The sequence below is a fragment of the Scyliorhinus torazame genome, chromosome 8 (genome assembly GCF_047496885.1).
Source record: "Scyliorhinus torazame isolate Kashiwa2021f chromosome 8, sScyTor2.1, whole genome shotgun sequence".
In the NCBI taxonomy this organism is placed as follows: Eukaryota; Metazoa; Chordata; class Chondrichthyes; order Carcharhiniformes; family Scyliorhinidae; genus Scyliorhinus; species Scyliorhinus torazame.
The window spans coordinates 157,939,593-157,958,980 of NC_092714.1; the positions used below are offsets into that span (position 1 = coordinate 157,939,593).

Consider the following 19,388-nt stretch of genomic DNA (forward strand, 5'->3'; position numbering starts at 1 on the left):
ACTCCCCCCCCCCCAACTCAACTCCCCCCCCCCCAACTCAACTCCCCCCCCCCAACTCAACTCCCCCCCCCCAACTCAACTCCCCCCCCCAACTCAACTCCCCCCCCCCCAACTCAACTCCCCCCCCCCCAACTCAACTCCCCCCCCCCCCAACTCTCCCCCCCCCCCAACTCTCCCCCCCCCAACTCTCCCCCCCCCAACTCCCCCCCCCAACTCCCCCCCCCCAACTCTCCCCCCCCCCAACTCCCCCCCCCCCAACTCCCCCCCCCCAACTCTCCCCCCCCCCAACTCCCTCCCCCCCCCAACTCCCTCCCCCCCCCAACTCCCTCCCCCCCCCAACTCCCTCCCCCCCCCCAACTCCCTCCCCCCCCCAACTCCCTCCCCCCCCCCCAACTCCCCCCCCCCCCAACTCCCCCCCCCCCCAACTCCCCCCCCCCAACTCCCCCCCCCAACTCCCCCCCCCCAACTCCCCCCCCCAACTCCCCCCCCCCCAACTCCCCCCCCCAACTCCCCCCCCCAACTCCCCCCCCCCACTCCCCCCCCCCCCCCCCCCAACTCCCCCCCCCAACTCCCCCCCCCCCCAACTCCCCAACTCCCCCCCCCCAACACCCCACTCCCCCCCCCCCCAACTCCCAACTCCCCCCCCAACTCCCCCCCAACTCCCCCCCCCCCAACTCCCCCCCCCAACTCCCCCCCCCCCAAACCCTCCCCCCCCAACCCCCCCCCCAACTCCCCCCCCCCCCCAACTCCCCCCCCCCAACTCCCCCCCCCCCCAACCCCCCCCCCCCCCAACTCCCCCCCCCCCCCACCACCCCCCCCCCCCAACTCCCCCCCCCCAACTCCCCCCCCCCCCCCACCCTCCCCCCCCCAACACCACCCCCCCCACCACCCACCCCCCCCCACCACCCACCCCCCCCCCCACCCACCCCCCCCCCCACCACCCCCCCCCCCACACCCCCCCCCCCACCCCCCCCCACCACACCCCCCCCACACCCCCCCCCCCACTCCCCCCCCCCACACCCACCCCCCCCCCCCCCCACCCCTCCCCCCCCCCCAACTCCCTCCCCCCCCAACTCCTCCCCCCCCCCCAACTCCCCCCCCCCCAACTCCCCCCCCCCAACTCCCCCCCCCCCAACTCCCCCCCCCCCAACTCCCCCCCCCCCAACTCCCCCCCAACTCCCCCCCCCCAACTCCCCCCCCCAACTCCCCCCCCCCCCCAACTCCCCCCCCCCAACTCCCCCCCCCCCCAACCCCCCCCCCAACTCCCCCCCCCAACTCCCCCCCCCCAACTCCCCCCCCCCACCCCCCCCCCCCAACTCCCCCCCCCCCCCCCCCCAACCCCCCCCCCAACTCCCCCCCCCCAACTCCCCCCCCCCAACTCCCCCCCCCCCAACTCCCCCCCCCCCCAACTCCCTCCCCCCCCCAACTCCCTTCCCCCCCCAACACCTTCCCCCCCCCAACTCCCTCCCCCCCCCAACTCCCCCCCCCCCCAACTCCCCCCCCCCAACTCCCCCCCCCCAACTCCCCCCCCCCCAACTCCCCCCCCCCCAACTCCCCCCCCCCCACTCCCCCCCCCCAACACCCCCCCCCCCCAACTCCCCCCCCCCCAACTCCCCCCCCAACTCCCCCCCCCAACTCCCCCCCCCCCAACTCCCCCCCCCCCCAACTCCCCCCCCAACCCCCCCCCCAACTCCCCCCCCCCCCCAACCCCCCCCAACTCCCCCCCCCAACTCCCCCCCAACTCCCCCCCCCCAACTCCCCCCCCCAACTCCCCCCCCCAACTCCCCCCCCCAACTCCCCAACTCCCCCCCCCCAACTCCCCAACTCCCCCCCCCCAACTCCCCCCCCCAACTCCCCCCCCCCCCAACCCCCCCCCCCCAACTCCCCCCCCAACTCCCCCCCCAACTCCCCCCCCCAACTCCCCCCCCCCAACTCCCCCCCCCAACTCCCCCCCCCAACTCCCCCCCCCAACTCCCCCCCCCCAACTCCCCCCCGCCAACTCCCTCCCCCCCCCAACTCCCTCCCCCCCCCCAACTCCCCCCCCCCCAAACTCCCCCCCCCAACTCCCTCCCCCCCCCCCAACTCCCTCCCCCCCCAACTCCCTCCCCCCCCCAACTCCCTCCCCCCCCCAACTCCCCTCCCCCCCCCAACTCCCTCCCCCCCCCAACTCCCTCCCCCCCCCCAACTCCCTCCCCCCCCCAACTCCCCCCCCCCCCCAACTCCCCCCCCCAACTCCCCCCCCCCCCAACTCCCCCCCCCCAACTCCTCCCCCCCCAACTCCCCCCCCCCCAACTCCTCCCCCCCAACTCCCCCCCAACTCCTCCCCCCCCAACTCCCCCCCCCCAACTCCCCCCCCAACTCCCCCCCCCAACTCCCCCCCCAACTCCCCCCCCCAACTCCCCCCCCCAACTCCCCCCCCCAACTCCCCCCCCAACTCCCCCCCCACTCCTCCCCCCCCCCAACTCCCCCCCCCAACTCCCCCCCCCCCCCAACTCCGCCCCCCAACTCCCCCCCCCAACTCCCCCCCCAACTCCCCCCCCCCCCAACTCCCCCCCCCAACTCCCCCCCCCCAACTCCCCCCCCCCCCAACTCCCCCCCCCCCCCCAACTCCCCCCCCCCCCCCAACTCCCCCCCCCCCCCCAACTCCCCCCCCCCCCCAACTCCCCCCCCCCCCCCCAACTCCCCCCCCCCCAACTCTCCCCCCCCCAACTCCCCCCCCCCCCAACTCCCTCCCCCCCCCAACTCCCTCCCCCCCCACCAACTCCCTCCCCCCCCAACTCCCCTCCCCCCCCCCAACTCCCCCCCCCCCAACTCCCCCCCCCCCAACTCCCCCCCCCCCAACTCCCCCCCCCCCAACTCCCCCCCCCAACTCCCCCCCCCCAACTCCCCCCCCCAACTCCCCCCCCCCAACTCCCCCCCCCCAACTCCCCCCCCCCCCAACTCTCCCCCCCCCCCAACTCTCCCCCCCCCAACTCTCCCCCCCCCCAACTCTCCCCCCCCCCAACTCTCCCCCCCCCCAACTCTCCCCCCCCCCAACTCTCCCCCCCCAACTCTCCCCCCCCCAACTCTCCCCCCCCCAACTCTCCCCCCCCTCAACTCTCCCCCCCCTCAACTCTCCCCCCCCCCCAACTCTCCCCCCCCCAACTCTCCCCCCCCAACTCTCCCCCCCCCCAACTCTCCCCCCCCTCAACTCTCCCCCCCCCCAACTCCCCCCCCCCCCGACTCGCCCCCCCCCCGACTCGCCCCCCCCCGACTCGCCCCCCCCCCGACTCGCCCCCCCCCGACTCGCCCCCCCCCGACTCGCCCCCCCCCCGACTCGCCCCCCCCCGACTCGCCCCCCCCCCGACTCGCCCCCCCCCGACTCGCCCCCCCCGACTCGCCCCCCCCCGACTCGCCCCCCCCCGACTCGCCCCCCCCCGACTCGCCCCCCCCCCGACTCGCCCCCCCCCGACTCGCCCCCCCCGACTCGCCCCCCCCGACTCGCCCCCCCCCGACTCGCCCCCCCCGACTCGCCCCCCCCCGACTCGCCCCCCCCCGACTCGCCCCCCCCCGACTCGCCCCCCCCCGACTCGCCCCCCCCCCGACTCGCCCCCCCCCGACTCGCCCCCCCCCGACTCGCCCCCCCGACTCGCCCCCCCCCGACTCGCCCCCCCCCGACTCGCCCCCCCCCGACTCGCCCCCCCCCGACTCGCCCCCCCCCGACTCGCCCCCCCCCGACTCGCCCCCCCCCGACTCGCCCCCCCCGACTCGCCCCCCCCCGACTCGCCCCCCCCCGACTCGCCCCCCCCCCGACTCGCCCCCCCCCGACTCGCCCCCCCCGACTCGCCCCCCCCCCGACTCGCCCCCCCCCCGACTCGCCCCCCCCCGACTCGCCCCCCCCCGACTCGCCCCCCCCCGACTCGCCCCCCCCCGACTCGCCCCCCCCCCGACTCGCCCCCCCCCGACTCGCCCCCCCCCGACTCGCCCCCCCCCCGACTCGCCCCCCCCCGACTCGCCCCCCCCCGACTCGCCCCCCCCCCCCCCGACTCGCCCCCCCCCGACTCGCCCCCCCCCGACTCGCCCCCCCCCGACTCGCCCCCCCCCGACTCGCCCCCCCCCGACTCGCCCCCCCCGACTCGCCCCCCCCGACTCGCCCCCCCCCGACTCGCCCCCCCCCGACTCGCCCCCCCCCGACTCGCCCCCCCCCGACTCGCCCCCCCCCGACTCGCCCCCCCCCGACTCGCCCCCCCCCCGACTCGCCCCCCCCCGACTCGCCCCCCCCCCGACTCGCCCCCCCCCCGACTCGCCCCCCCCGACTCGCCCCCCCCCGACTCGCCCCCCCCCGACTCGCCCCCCCCCGACTCGCCCCCCCCCGACTCGCCCCCCCCCCGACTCGCCCCCCCCGACTCGCCCCCCCCCGACTCGCCCCCCCCCCGACTCGCCCCCCCCGACTCGCCCCCCCCGACTCGCCCCCCCCGACTCGCCCCCCCCCGACTCGCCCCCCCCGACTCGCCCCCCCCCGACTCGCCCCCCCCCGACTCGCCCCCCCCCGACTCGCCCCCCCCCGACTCGCCCCCCCCGACTCGCCCCCCCCCCGACTCGCCCCCCCCCGACTCGCCCCCCCCCGACTCGCCCCCCCCGACTCGCCCCCCCCCGACTCGCCCCCCCCCGACTCGCCCCCCCCCGACTCGCCCCCCCCCGACTCGCCCCCCCCCGACTCGCCCCCCCCCGACTCGCCCCCCCCCCGACTCGCCCCCCCCCGACTCGCCCCCCCCCGACTCGCCCCCCCCGACTCGCCCCCCCCCCGACTCGCCCCCCCCCGACTCGCCCCCCCCCGACTCGCCCCCCCCCGACTCGCCCCCCCCGACTCGCCCCCCCCGACTCGCCCCCCCCCGACTCGCCCCCCCCCCGACTCGCCCCCCCCCCGACTCGCCCCCCCCCGACTCGCCCCCCCCGACTCGCCCCCCCCCGACTCGCCCCCCCCCGACTCGCCCCCCCCCGACTCGCCCCCCCCCCGACTCGCCCCCCCCCGACTCGCCCCCCCCCCGACTCGCCCCCCCCCCGACTCGCCCCCCCCCGACTCGCCCCCCCCCCGACTCGCCCCCCCCCGACTCGCCCCCCCCCGACTCGCCCCCCCCCGACTCGCCCCCCCCCGACTCGCCCCCCCCCCGACTCGCCCCCCCCCGACTCGCCCCCCCCCGACTCGCCCCCCCCCGACTCGCCCCCCCCGACTCGCCCCCCCCGACTCGCCCCCCCCCGACTCGCCCCCCCCCGACTCGCCCCCCCCCGACTCGCCCCCCCCCCGACTCGCCCCCCCCGACTCGCCCCCCCCCGACTCGCCCCCCCCCGACTCGCCCCCCCCCGACTCGCCCCCCCCCGACTCGCCCCCCCCCGACTCGCCCCCCCCCGACTCGCCCCCCCCCGACTCGCCCCCCCCCGACTCGCCCCCCCCCCGACTCGCCCCCCCCCCGACTCGCCCCCCCCCGACTCGCCCCCCCCCGACTCGCCCCCCCCCGACTCGCCCCCCCCCGACTCGCCCCCCCCCGACTCGCCCCCCCCCGACTCGCCCCCCCCCGACTCGCCCCCCCCCGACTCGCCCCCCCCCGACTCGCCCCCCCCCCGACTCGCCCCCCCCGACTCGCCCCCCCCGACTCGCCCCCCCCCGACTCGCCCCCCCCCGACTCGCCCCCCCCCGACTCGCCCCCCCCCGACTCGCCCCCCCCCCGACTCGCCCCCCCCCGACTCGCCCCCCCCCGACTCGCCCCCCCCCGACTCGCCCCCCCCCGACTCGCCCCCCCCCGACTCGCCCCCCCCCGACTCGCCCCCCCCCGACTCGCCCCCCCCCGACTCGCCCCCCCCCGACTCGCCCCCCCCCGACTCGCCCCCCCCCGACTCGCCCCCCCCCGACTCGCCCCCCCCCGACTCGCCCCCCCCCGACTCGCCCCCCCCCGACTCGCCCCCCCCCGACTCGCCCCCCCCCGACTCGCCCCCCCCCGACTCGCCCCCCCCCGACTCGCCCCCCCCCGACTCGCCCCCCCCCGACTCGCCCCCCCCCGACTCGCCCCCCCCCGACTCGCCCCCCCCCGACTCGCCCCCCCCCGACTCGCCCCCCCCCCGACTCGCCCCCCCCCCGACTCGCCCCCCCCCGACTCGCCCCCCCCCGACTCGCCCCCCCCCGACTCGCCCCCCCCCGACTCGCCCCCCCCCGACTCGCCCCCCCCCGACTCGCCCCCCCCCGACTCGCCCCCCCCCGACTCGCCCCCCCCCGACTCGCCCCCCCCCCCGACTCGCCCCCCCCCGACTCGCCCCCCCCCGACTCGCCCCCCCCCGACTCGCCCCCCCCCCGACTCGCCCCCCCCCGACTCGCCCCCCCCCGACTCGCCCCCCCCCGACTCGCCCCCCCCCGACTCGCCCCCCCCCGACTCGCCCCCCCCCGACTCGCCCCCCCCCGACTCGCCCCCCCCCGACTCGCCCCCCCCCGACTCGCCCCCCCCCCGACTCGCCCCCCCCGACTCGCCCCCCCCCGACTCGCCCCCCCCCCGACTCGCCCCCCCCCCCGACTCGCCCCCCCCCGACTCGCCCCCCCCCGACTCGCCCCCCCCCGACTCGCCCCCCCCCCCGACTCGCCCCCCCCCGACTCGCCCCCCCCCGACTCGCCCCCCCCCGACTCGCCCCCCCCCCGACTCGCCCCCCCCGACTCGCCCCCCCCCGGTCATTTTTGTTCATCCGATTGCACAGCATTCGTTGAAGTGTGGTAAAAACAAACTAATATTTATGCAATTACTGGTTAACATGAGTTTAATCCTCTTTTCCTTCAGCTGATGGCAGGACTGTTTTTGAAGCCTTGCAACCCATTTTTCAGGAACTAAGTATGACAGAGACGGTTCACAATCTAGGAGAAAATGGGTACTTAGTAACCTATGTAGCAAAGAATGGCAGGTAAGAGACTTTTCAAGACAGTCATATCCATTGACGGTAGATGTTCAGTGGCCAGTGTTGCCCTGTTTCTTTCTGTATGTTCTGTATGCCTCACTGCAGCATGTAGCCTACTTCCTGCTCCTCAGCCCTATTTAAACTAAACAGCTGGCACCCCTTTCTGCCTCATGTTAGCTACTGTTAATAGTTCTCTTCCTCCCGGAGTCATTGTCTCTATCTGCAAATCAAACTCCCCCCATCATGAAAAAAACCATGACCCCTCCCCCTTGCAAACTACGATCCCATCTCCAACCTCCCTTTATTCCACCAAGCCCTTGATTGTGATGTTCCTTCTGGGAACAACAAAGAACAATACAGGACAGGAACAGGACCTTCGGCACGCCAAGACCGGTCATGATACGAACCTTGGCCAAAACCCTCAACACTTCCTCAGATGTTTTGTTTTTACAACAATGATATGGTCATCCTTAGACTTTTATTTCCAGATATATTATTGAGTTTAAATTCCACCACCCGCCATGGTGGGATTCGAACCCGGGTCCCCAGATCAGAGTTATCACTAAATCATATTTAATAGGGCTTTAATGCTGCATCTTTGTATTCATGTCTGTTTAATGGAGTAATGCATTAAACACCTTGAAATGTTTTTCTACACTAAAGGCAATAGAAAAATGCAAGTGGTTTTCCATTCTTGTATGCCTGTGTGAACCATTCCACAATCAATTTATAATTGTATACATTGGGGTTGTGTTTGTGCGAGAGTTTTGAAGGTAGCAGGATGAGTTGAGAAGGTTGTTTAAAAAGGTGTAGTGCAGTGTTTTTCAAACTACTTTTTCCCTGGACCTACTTTTGTCAAATAGCCGATCTTTGGAACCCAAGCCACATTTGCATGCCCAGTCTGTCCTGAGGCAGGGCAGTATTTGCAACGCTGAAGTTTTCTTGCACTAGGCAAGGGAGGGAAGTTTTCCTGTGCTGGCTGACATCTCTTGCCCTGGGGCTGCCAAAGGATTAGTGTATGACGTTAAAGAGAAAATGTAAAGCAAGTAACTATTCTGGTACTCCACTGCCAACGAAACATCAGCCTGTGTGCCGGGCTGTTTCGATTATTCTCACTTCCCAAGTGTGTTGGTCTAATGGCCATTGCTCAGACCCATGGTGGCCTTTTGCAAAAGTGACCTGGTCATGTACCAGTTGGAGCTTTCTCAGGTTAACAGGATCTCCAAGGTCTACATTCCCTTCCCACCCATTCTCCTATTTCAAGCTAAACTCTCAGAAAGAAATTTTTACAATCCTTGTCACCTATCCACCTGACCATAGTACCCAAAACAAAGTGACTTGGTGTGCGACTGAAGACTTATCCCTTCTCATGTCCCCATTCTGCTCGACCTCTGTATATAGTTTTTAAAAGTTATATTTTTATTGGAATTTTGCAGTTTTTACATAGTTTACAGAAAGAGATCATTGTGTGTTTACATATGAATAGTTCCTCCCCCTTATGCCGTCCCCTTGTCGAATAACTCCGCCCATGCCCTGCCCTGTTTAGGTGTTCCCATGGCATAATAGTTTAGTTGCATTTTGGTAGGGTTTTACTCTTTTGCTTGTGCCGGCCCTGGCAGGGGTCTAGGTCATGTCACTGGTTCTGTTTGTTTGTCGATTAGAATGGATTTTTCTGACTGGGGTTTGGGACCCGTCTCCGTATCAGGTGGTTCGTCCTTAGTCTGGCCCCCATTCTGACCTTGGACCCTTCATCCCTACCGTAGTGCCCGGTCTTTGTTGGCCTCCTGTTGTCTATTTTGCTGTGTGGGTGTGGTTGGCTGGGCCTTCTTGGCACCGTTATTCCTCCACTTGAATTAGCCTTAGCCTTGCACAAGTGAATCATAGAATTTACAGTGCTGAAGGAGGCCTTTCGGCCTATCGAGTCTGCACCGGCCTTTGGAAAGAGAACCCTACTGAAGCCCATCCCCGTAACCCGTATTTTTGCATGGCCAATCGACCTAACTTGCACATCTTTGGACTGTGGGAGGAAACCGGAGAGCCCGGAGGAAACCCACTCACACACGGGGAGAACATGCAGACTCCGCACAGACAGTGACCTAATCTGGGAGTCGAACCTGGGACCTGGAGCTGTGAAGCAACTATGCTAACCACTGTGCTACCGAGTTGGCCCTGTTCAGTGCTTCACGCCAGAGTCCCCACCCTAGTTCTTCCTCCCATTTTTCCCGAGTCTCATCCAGTGTGGAGCGTGCCCTTTCCAGTAGTCGTCCATTCAGGTCCCCGGGTTTTCCCCCACTCCTCCCAGATTGCCTGCATCCAATAATTCCTCTAACATTGAATGTCTCTGGGTCCATGGGTGTGATGTCGTCTCCTCGCGAAGAAAGTTCTTTACCTGTAGGTCTCGCAGTTCATTCCTGTAGGGTAATTGAAGTTTTTCTGTCAGCTCCTCTAATGTCGCTAATCTACCCTCCATATAGAAGTCCCTAATGATCACCCTCATGTCCTGTCTCCACCTTTTAAAGGTGACGTTCAACATGACCTGAGAAACTCATTTTCCACAGGCCTTTGGAAATGGAAATTGTGCCAAAAGACCGGAGGTGGGAAATCCAACACTCTGGTTTCTTCATAAACCATAGGAATGTAAGAATAGGAGCAGGAGTAGTCCAATCAGCCGCTCGAGCCTGCTCCACTATTCAGTAAGATCATGGCTGACTTAATTGTGGCCTCAACTCCACTTTCCTGCCTGTCCTTGTCGTGTGAGAGTACCTTTAAGAAATGGATGTTTAAGCAATGTACCTTTAAGAAATGGAGCTGATCATATTGCTGAAGTGATGTCAGAGGGTGGGGGAAGCTGAGCTCACCTGCTTTTGGTTTCAGTTTGAGGAGAAAGCTGGGAGTGTCTGTGTTTTGCTGAGAGCTGCAGGAAGAAAACACAGCGGTCTGTTGATGTCTGCAAATCCAAAGACTATAAATATATTGAATGTAACCTCATGTCTGTTCTGAAGGTTTGAAGCCTTTTGGATGTTTAAAGGAACAGTTTGCAGGATTGGGTAGTGTTGTATTATTTTCGGGGTTATCTTTGAAGTAAGGGGTGTTAAGAGATCCAATGTTTATTTAAAAGGTTAATTTGAGTTCATGGAATAAACATTGTTTTGTGTTAAAAACCACGTGTCCATAATTGTAATACCACCTGGGGAACAAGCCGTGTGCTTCAAAAGCAACAATCCATTAAAGCTGGGGATTGGTTGAACTCCATGATACATTTTGGGGTTCTGAAAACTCCTCTCCCATAACACCCTCATAACCCTCGACTTCCTTGTGGATCACTCTGAATCTATTCAAGGCTAAGTTACACAATGACTCGGCCTCCACTGCTGTCTGGGGTAGATAATTCCAAAGATTAATAATCCACTGAGAGAAGAAATTCCTCGCCATCTTTGTCTGAACTGGGAGACCCCTTCTTTATAAACTAAGCTCCCCAGTTCTTGATTTCTCCATGAGGGAAAACATCCCCTCAGCATTGACCCAACAGAGGATAAGCCAGGGTCCAAGTTGCACAAACTTCATTTTTACACTGTAATTAATTTTTCCTTGCAGTTTTGCCACACTCAGAATGTATACAGATAAGCTGCTGACGTTTGACATCCATAGCTATGAAGCTGATAACAAAGGACAAGCAGCAATTGAAACGGTAATTATTGTACACCTTTATCACATTTTATTTTTCAATGATCCTGCCATATTTTTGTGATGTGCATAAGAATGTAGGAATTGCTGACTGAAAAAAGACCAGGGTTCATCAAGTGCCTTCCACCATCTTTTATTGTGTCCAGTGTTTTGCTGTGACATGCTTTATGATGACCTTACAGAGGAGGGATGGGACAGAACAAGCCATTGGTGCAGTCACAACCTGGAGTAAGGTGGACCATTTTAGTCACTGACAGCCCAAATCCCCGGGCATTGAGGCAGTGCACAGTAGATAACTGTTGAAGGTTCTGAGGTTGAGGAGCCCAGGGATTGTGTCTGGAATTCAAGACACGGCACGGTAGCACAGTGGTTAGTCCTGTGGCTTCACACCGCCAGAGTCCCAGGTTCAATTCCTGGCTTGGGTCACTGTCGGTGCGGAGTCTGCACATTCTCCCTGTGTCTGTGTGGGTTTCCTCCAGGTGCCTTTCCTCCCACTAGTCCGAAAAGATGTGCTTGTTAGGTGAATTGGACATTCTGAATTCTCCCTCCGTGTACCCGAATAGGCGCCGGAATGTGGCGACTAGGGGATTTTCACAGTAACTTCATTGCAGTGTTAATGTAAGCCTACTTGTGACAATAAAGATTATTATTACTATAGTCAAGATCCATAAGGGAATAGATAGATTGGACCTTGATCTGCCCGGGATGTCCATTAGTTCGATGTTGTTCCTTTTTTATGTTTTCGTAGTGGTCGAATACAACTAAGTGGTTTGCTGAGCCATTTCAGAGGGCATTTAATAGTCACCACATTGCTGTGGGTCTGGAGTCACATGTAGGCCAGACCAGGTAAGGATGGCAGATTTCCTTCCCTCAAGAACATTAGTGAACCAGATGTTTTTTTTAAAAACAATGACATGGTCACCATTAAACCTTTATTTCCAGATTTTTATTGAGTTTAAATTCCACCACCTGCCATGGTGGGATTCGAACCCGGGTTCCCAGATCAGAGGTATCACTAAATCATATTTAATAGGGCTTTAATGCTGCACCTTTGCATTCATTTAAAAAAATATATATTTTATTAAAGTTTCCAAACACAATTTTTCTACCTTACAAATCAACATAAAAGATAGCGCAATAACTAATAAGTAACATTATTTAAATAAAATAGTGAACTAACAAAGTAACAAAAAAATTGTGCTCCCCCCCCCCCCCCCCGCCCCGCCCCTCTGGGCTGCTGCCCCATACGATCTATTTTCCCTTAACGTTCCGTGAGATAGTCAAGGAACGGTTGCCACCGCCTGGAGAACCCCTGAACCGATCCTCTCAACGCAAACTTCATCCGTTCCAGTTTTATGAACCCTGCCATATCGTTTATCCAGGCCTCCACGCTGGGGGGTTTCGCTTCCTTCCACATGAGTAAGATCCTTCGCCGGGCTACCAGGGACGCAAAGGCCAGAATATCGGCCTCTTTCGCCACCTGCACTCCTGGCTCCTCTGCTACCCCAAATATAGCTAACCCCAAGCCTGGCTTGACCCGGACCTTCATCTTTGAAATCACTCTTGCCACTCACCTCCAGTACTCATCCAGTGCCCGACACGACCAAAACGTGTGTGTGGTTCGCCGGGCTTCCCAAGCACCTCCCGCACCTGCCCTCCACTCCGAAGAACCTGCTCAGCCTCGCTCCCGTCATGTGTGCTCTGTGTAGAACCTTGAATTGTATCAGGCTAAGCCTGGCACATGAGGAAGAGGAATTTACCCTACTTAGGGCATCAGCCCACAGACCCTCCTCAATCTCCTCCCCCAGCTCTTCTTCCCATTTTCCCTTCAGCTCCTCTACCAGCGCTGATATATTTCGCATCTCCTGATATATTTCGGACACTTTGCCCTCCCCGACCCATACCCCCGAAATCACTCTATCCTGGATCCCCTGTGTCGGGAGCAGCGGAAATTCCCTCACCTGTTGCCTCGTAAAGGCCCTCACTTGCATGTATCTAAAGATATTCCCTGGGGGCAACTCATACTTTTCCTCCAGCGCTCCCAGGCTCGCGAACGTCCCGTCAATAAACAAATCTCTCAATCTCCTAATTCCTGCCCGATGCCAGCTCTGGAACCCTCCGTCCATCCTTCCTGGAACAAACCTATGGTTGTTCCTGATCGGGGACCACACTGAGGCACCTGTCACACCCCTATGTCGCCTCCATTGCCCCCAGATCCTTAAGGTTGCCACCACCACTGGGTTTGTGGTGTACCTTTTCGGGGAGAGCGGTAGCGGCGCCGTCACCAGCGCCTTTAGGCTCTTTCCTTTACAGATCGCCATCTCCAGCCTCCACGCCGCCCCCTCTCCCTCACTCATCCACTTGCGAACCATCGCCACATTGGCGGCCCAGTAATAATCGTCCAGATTCGGCAATGCCAGTCCCCCTCTGTCCCTGCTGCGCTGCAGGAACCCCCTCCTTACCCTCGGGGTCTTCCCTGCCCACACGGAACTCATAACACTCCTATCTATTTTCTTAAAAAAGGCCTTAGTGATCAAAATGGGGAGACATTGAAACGCAAAAAGAAACCTTGGGAGGACCATCATCTTGACCGCCTGCACTCTGCAGCGTATCCCACCTCTTGAAATCCTCCTCCATCTGCTCCAGCAGCCGCGTCAGATTGAGTTGTGTAATATTCCCCAGCTCCTGGCTACCTGAATCCCCAAATATCGGAAGCTCCTGTCCGCTCTCCTTCCCTGGTCCCCGGGGTGTACTACGAAAAGCTCACTCTTCCCCATATTAAGCCTATATCCCGAAAAATCTCCAAACTCCCTCAATATCTGCATAACCTCTTGTCATCCCCTCCACAGGATCCGCCACATACAGCAGCAGGTCATCTGCGTGGAGTGACACTCGGTGTTCCTCTCCCCCTCTAACCACCCCCTCCATTTCCTAGAGTCTCTCAACGCTATGGCCGGTGGTTCAATTGCCAGCGCGAACAGTAATGGGGACAGGGGGCACCCCTGCCTTGTTCCCTTATGTAACCGAAAATACTCCGATCTCTGCCGATTTGTGACTACACTTGCCACTGGGGCCCCATAGAGGAGTTTAACCCAACTGACAAACCCCTCCCCGAACCCAAACCTCCTCAACACCTCCCATAAATACTCCCACTCTACCCTATCAAATGCCTTCTCTGCATCCATCGCTGCCACTATCTCTGCCTCCCCCTCCGCTGGGGGCATCATTATCACCCCCAACAGCTGTCGCACATTGACATTCAATTGTCTCCCCTTTACAAACCCTGTCTGGTCTTCATGCACCACCCCGGGACACAATCCTCGATCCTCGTCGCTAGCACTTTTGCCAGCAACTTGGTGTCTACATTCAGGAGCGAGATAGGCCTATATGACCCGCATTGCAGCGGATCTTTATCTCGCTTCAGGATTAATGATTTCGTCGCCTCCGACATTGTCGGGGGTAGTGTCCCCCCTTCTCTGGCCTCGTTAAAGGTTCTCTCCAGCAGCGGGGCCAACAAGTCCACATATTTCCTTTAAAATTCCACCGGGAACCCGTCTGGTCCCGGGGCCTTCCCTGCCTGCATGTTCCCCAGCCCTTTAGTCACCTCGTCCACCCCGATTGGCACCCCCAGACCTGCCACCTCCTGCTCCACCCTCGGGACCTTAGTTGGTCCAAGAACTGTTGCATCCCCTCTTTTCCCTCCGGGGGTTGGGACCTATATAGCCTCTCATAAAGGGTCTTAAACACCTCATTTACCTTCCCTGCACTCCGCGCCGTAGTTCCGTTTCATCCCTAACTCTCCCTATTTCCCTCGCCGCTATCCTCTTACAAAGCTGGTGGGACAGCAGCCGGCTCGCCTTTTCCCCATATTCGTATCTCATCCCCTGTGCCTTCTTCCACTGTGCCTCTGCCTTCCCTGTGGTCAGCAGGTCAAACTCCGTCTGAAGTCTTCGCCTCTCTCTATATAGTCCTTCGTCCGGGGCCTCTGCATATCTTTTATCCACACTCAAAATCTCCCCCACTAATCTCTCCCTTTCTTTGCCCCCTTTTTTTTCTCCTTGTAAGCCCTAATGGAGATCAGCTCTCCCCTAACCACCGCCTTCAGCGCTTCCCATACTATCCCCACCTGGACCTCACCATCATCATTGGCCTCCAGGTACCTCTCAATACATCCCTGCACCCTTCCACAGACCCCCTCATCAGCCAATAGTCCCACATCCAGTCGCAGGAGTGGGCGCTGTTCCCTCTCCTCTGCTAGTTCCAGATCCACCCAGTGCGGGGCATGGTCTGAAACGGCTATGGCCGAATACTCCGTTCCTGCCACCCTCAAAATCAGTGCCCTGCTCAAAACAAAATAAATCTATCCGGGAATATACCTTATGAACATGGGAGAAAAAGGAAAACTCTTTGGCCAGCGGCCTAGCAAATCTCCACGGATCCACTCCCCCCATTTGCTCCATAAACCCCCTGAGCACCGTGGCCCCTGCCGGCCTTCTTCCGGTCCTGGATCCAGCACAGTATTAAAATCCCCCCTCCATTACCAGGCTTCCTACCTCCAGGTCCGGGATACGTCCCAGCATCCGCTTCATAAATCCTGCATCATCCCAGTTCGGGGCATATACATTTACCAGCACGGCCTCCCTTCCCTGCAATCTACCACTCACCATCACGTATCTACCACCGTTGTCCACCACTATATTCCTAGCCTCGAACGACACCCGTTTCCCCACCAATATCGCCACCCCTCTATTTTTTGCGTCGAACCCTGAGTGGAACACCTGTCCCATCCATCCTTTCCTTGACCTAACCTGATCCGCCACCTTCAGATGCGTCTCCTGAAGCATGGCCACGTCTGCCTTCAGTCCTTTTAAGTGCGCGAACACTCGGGCCCTCTTAATCGGCCCATTTATGCCTCTCACATTCCATGTGATCAGCCGGATTGGGGGGCCCCCAGCTGACTATCCATCCCCTACTCTAGACCAGTCCCACGTCCAGATCCCGCGCACCCACCCGTCCCCCAGGTGGCGCACTCCCGTCCCGACCACCTCTTCCCTTGCCAGTTCCCTCTCGCTCCCAGCAGCAGCAACCAGTTGACCCCCCCCACCCCGCTAGATCCCCACCTAGCATGGTTACTCCCCCCATAATGCTTCCTCTCTCCTTGGACCCCTCCCCCCTCCCGTGTGTGGGACTCTCATCCTCCTTGCGCCTATCTTCCCGCCATCATCTCCCTAGCGTGGGAAAAAACCCGCGCTTTCCTGGATCAGCCCCGGCCCCTATGGCACAGCTCCCCCTACAGCCCCGTTCCCATTCCCCATCCCCCACCTCTGTCCCTTTTTCTACCGGCGCCCACATTTCTCGGTGTACCCCCGTCGAGAAGAGAAACCCCCCCCCCCCCAAAAAAACCCCATCTATCGACCCGATACTGTGAACCTCCCATTCCCCAATTTACATTTCTATACATCAACATCGTCATCTCCCCCACAGCATCAGTCCCTCAGTTCTGGTCCAATTTCTCTTTTTGGATGAAGGTCCATGCCTCGTCCGACGTTTCAAAGTAGTAGTGTCTATCTTGGTACGTGACCCACAATCGCGCCGGCCGCAGCATCCCAAACTTTACTTTCTTCTTGTGTAGCGCCGCCTTGGCCCGATTAAAACTCGCTCTCCTTCTCGCCACCTCTGCGCTGCAGTCCTGATACACTCGTATCACCGCATTCTCCCACCTGCTACTCCGTACCTTCTTGGCCCAGCTCAAAACCGCCTCTGTCGGTGAAGCGGTGAAATCTCACCACTATCGCCCTAGGTGGTTCTCTAGCCTTTGGTCTCCTTGCAAGGACCCGGTGAGCCCCTTCCACCTCCAGGGGACCCGAGGGGGCCTCAGCTCCCATTAGCAAATGGAGCATCGTGTTTACATAAGCCCCAACGTCAGCTCCCTCCACTCCCTCGGGGAGACCTAGAATCCGGAGGTTCTTTCTCCTCGAGCTGTTCTCCAGGGCTTTGAGCCTTTCGATACACCTCTTATGTAGCGCCTCGAGCGTCTCCATTTTTACCGCTAGGCCCAGAATCTCATCCTCGTTCTCAGCTGCCTTTGCCTTCACCCCACGGAGCGCTATTGCCTGGGCCTTTTGAGTTTCTTTTAGCCCTTCGATTGCCAACAACATCGGTGCCAGCACCTCCTTTAATTCCTTCACACACTGTCGAAGGAATTCCTGCTGGTCCGGGCTCCATCCGTCGCCATCTTGCTTCTTCCTTCTCTTTGCCTCTGCTCCAAAGGATCCTTCGCAATCTGGCCACTACCACCGATCTTTTCCATACACACCAGGGGGGCTCCTTACTTCGTCACCCCACACTGGGTTTGGTCCGAAAAAATTTCCGTTGGGGCACCCAAAAAGAGCCCAAAAGTCCGTTAGAACGGGAGCTGCCGAAACGTGCGGCTTAGCAGTGCATCGCCGCAACCGGAAGTCCAACTTTGCATTCATGTCTGTTTAATGGAGTAATGCATTAAACATCTTGAAATGTTTTTCTACACTAAAGACAATATAAGCATGCCTTCCTACACTAAAAATATTGTTCTACACTAAAGGCAATATAAAAATGCAAGTGGTTTTACATTCTTGTGTGCCTGTGTGAACCATTCCACAATCGATTTATAATTGTATACATTGGGGTTGTATTTGTGTCTGAGAGTTTTGAAGGTAGCAGGATGAGTTGAGAAGGTTGTTTAAAAAGGTGTAGTGCAGTGTTTTTCAAACTACTTTTTCCCTGGACCTACTTTTGTCAAATAGCCGATCTTTGGAACCCAAGCCACATTTGCATGCCCAGTCTGTCCTGAGGCAGGGCAGTATTTGCAACGCTGAAGTTTTCTTGCACTAGGCAAGGGAGGGAAGTTTTCCTGTGCTGGCTGACATCTCTTGCCCTGGGGCTGCCAAAGGATTAGTGTATGACGTTAAAGAGAAAATGTAAAGCAAGTAACTATTCTGGTACTCCACTGCCAACGAAACATCAGCCTGTGTGCCGGGCTGTTTCGATTATTCTCACTTCCCAAGTGTGTTGGTCTAATGGCCATTGCTCAGACCCATGGTGGCCTTTTGCAAAAGTGACCTGGTCATGTACCAGTTGGAGCTTTCTCAGGTTAACAGGATCTCCAAGGTCTACATTCCCTTCCCACCCATTCTCCTATTTCAAGCTAAATCTCCCAGAAATTTTTTTTTCCAATCCTTGTTGCGATCCTTTTTGGGGGAGGAAAAGCCCATTGCAAAGGATGAAAAACAAAACGTGAATCAGAAATGCAAGCAGAAGATGTTAAAATTGCACGGGTCAACGTGAAAATAGTGCGGAGCAGCACCTCAAGGCAGCACAAGACACTGGAAGCTTCTCATTTGAGTTAATACAGTCAGTGTTCACCTATGGGAATTATAAAGCAGTGATTTCAACTTCTGTAAGGATGTGTCCAAAATCAGAAAACAAATCATTTTTATGAAGCCCACAGGGACAGCAGGAGGTGAAGGTGCATCACACTTCTGAACTTACTCCCCCAGAAGTGTTAGAAAGAACAAGGTGCAGAGCTTTTATCTGTGTCGAGGACAGTCTTGGTCCTGCTTAGCTAACTGAACCTCTGACACAATCAGATCTTCTCTTGCCTCTCTGGAGCCGAACATCTAAAATTCGGCAACAACCCAGGTTTTGTAGATGTGTTTCCCGGATTGACTTACCCCCGCCAAGACGGGACTTGAATTTTCTTCAGCATTTAACTTTACAGTTTCAGCAAGACCACTGATGCGTGACCACATTAATTCTGCTTGTTCAAAAAAAAATCCCAAAAATGCTCAAAAAAAAGTGAGTGCCTGGTGGCTGCTCTCCTTCCAGTCCCTGCTTTCCCGCCCTCCGCTGCCAGTCCTGCACCCAAAACATTCCAGCAGCAGACTGGAGCACACTTTCAAGCTTCCCACTGTTTGGAACCACTGCAGCAGGTCATCGACATTTAAGTCAGGATTTACCCTGCAGACATCTGAATGCTGCCTTTGGGAAACTGCATTCTAGGCTGATGTGCGCAGAACACCTTTACACCCTTTTGACACCCACCTGCGGGTCATGGCCAGCACTTTGAAAAACCCTGGTGTATTGGATCCTCTACTTTATTAATTGTGCAATAGCAAGGTAGTTACAGAACAGTACAGGAACAGTACAGGCCCTTCGGCCCACGATGTTGTGCCGGCCACGTATCCTAATCTAAGATCAACCTAACCTACACCCCTTCAATTTACTGCTGCCCATGTGCCTGTCCAAGTGTTGCTTAAATGTCCCGAATGACTCTGATTCCACCACCTCTGCTGGCAGTGCATTCCACGCACCCAACACTGTGTAAAGAACCTACCTCTGACGTCTCCCCCATACCTTCCTCCAGTCACCTTAAAATTATGTCCCCTCATGGGGCTGCACGGTGGCGCAGTGGATAGCACTGCTGCATGACGGCGGCGAGGTGCCAGGTTCGATCCTGGCTCTGGGTCGCTGTCCTTGTGGAGTTTGCACATTCTCCCCGTGTTGCGTGGGTTTCTCCCCCACAACCAAAAGATGTGCAGGCTGGGTGGATTGGCCAAGCAAAATTGCCCTTAATTGGAAAAAATTAATTGGGTACACTAAATTTAAAAAATATTCCTAGTGTGGTCCAACCAGGGTTTTATAAGGCTGCAGCAAAACCTCGCAGCTCTTAAACTCAATCCCCCTGTTAATGAAAGCCAGCACACCATACGCCGTCTTAACAACCCTATCAACCTGGGTGGCACCTTTGAGGGATC

At 60.5% G+C, this 19,388-nt stretch overlaps 1 protein-coding gene across 1 annotated transcript in view; it reads left to right on the plus strand.

The window, feature by feature from the left end:
• sms (spermine synthase) overlaps window positions 1–19,388 on the plus strand; it is a 200,369-nt gene that overhangs the window by 5,535 nt on the left and 175,446 nt on the right. The window contains exons 2-3 of the mRNA XM_072514447.1: window positions 6,798–6,918; window positions 10,507–10,600. Coding sequence (XP_072370548.1) covers window positions 6,798–6,918; window positions 10,507–10,600 — 215 coding nt within the window. The remainder of the gene's footprint in view (window positions 1–6,797; window positions 6,919–10,506; window positions 10,601–19,388) is intronic.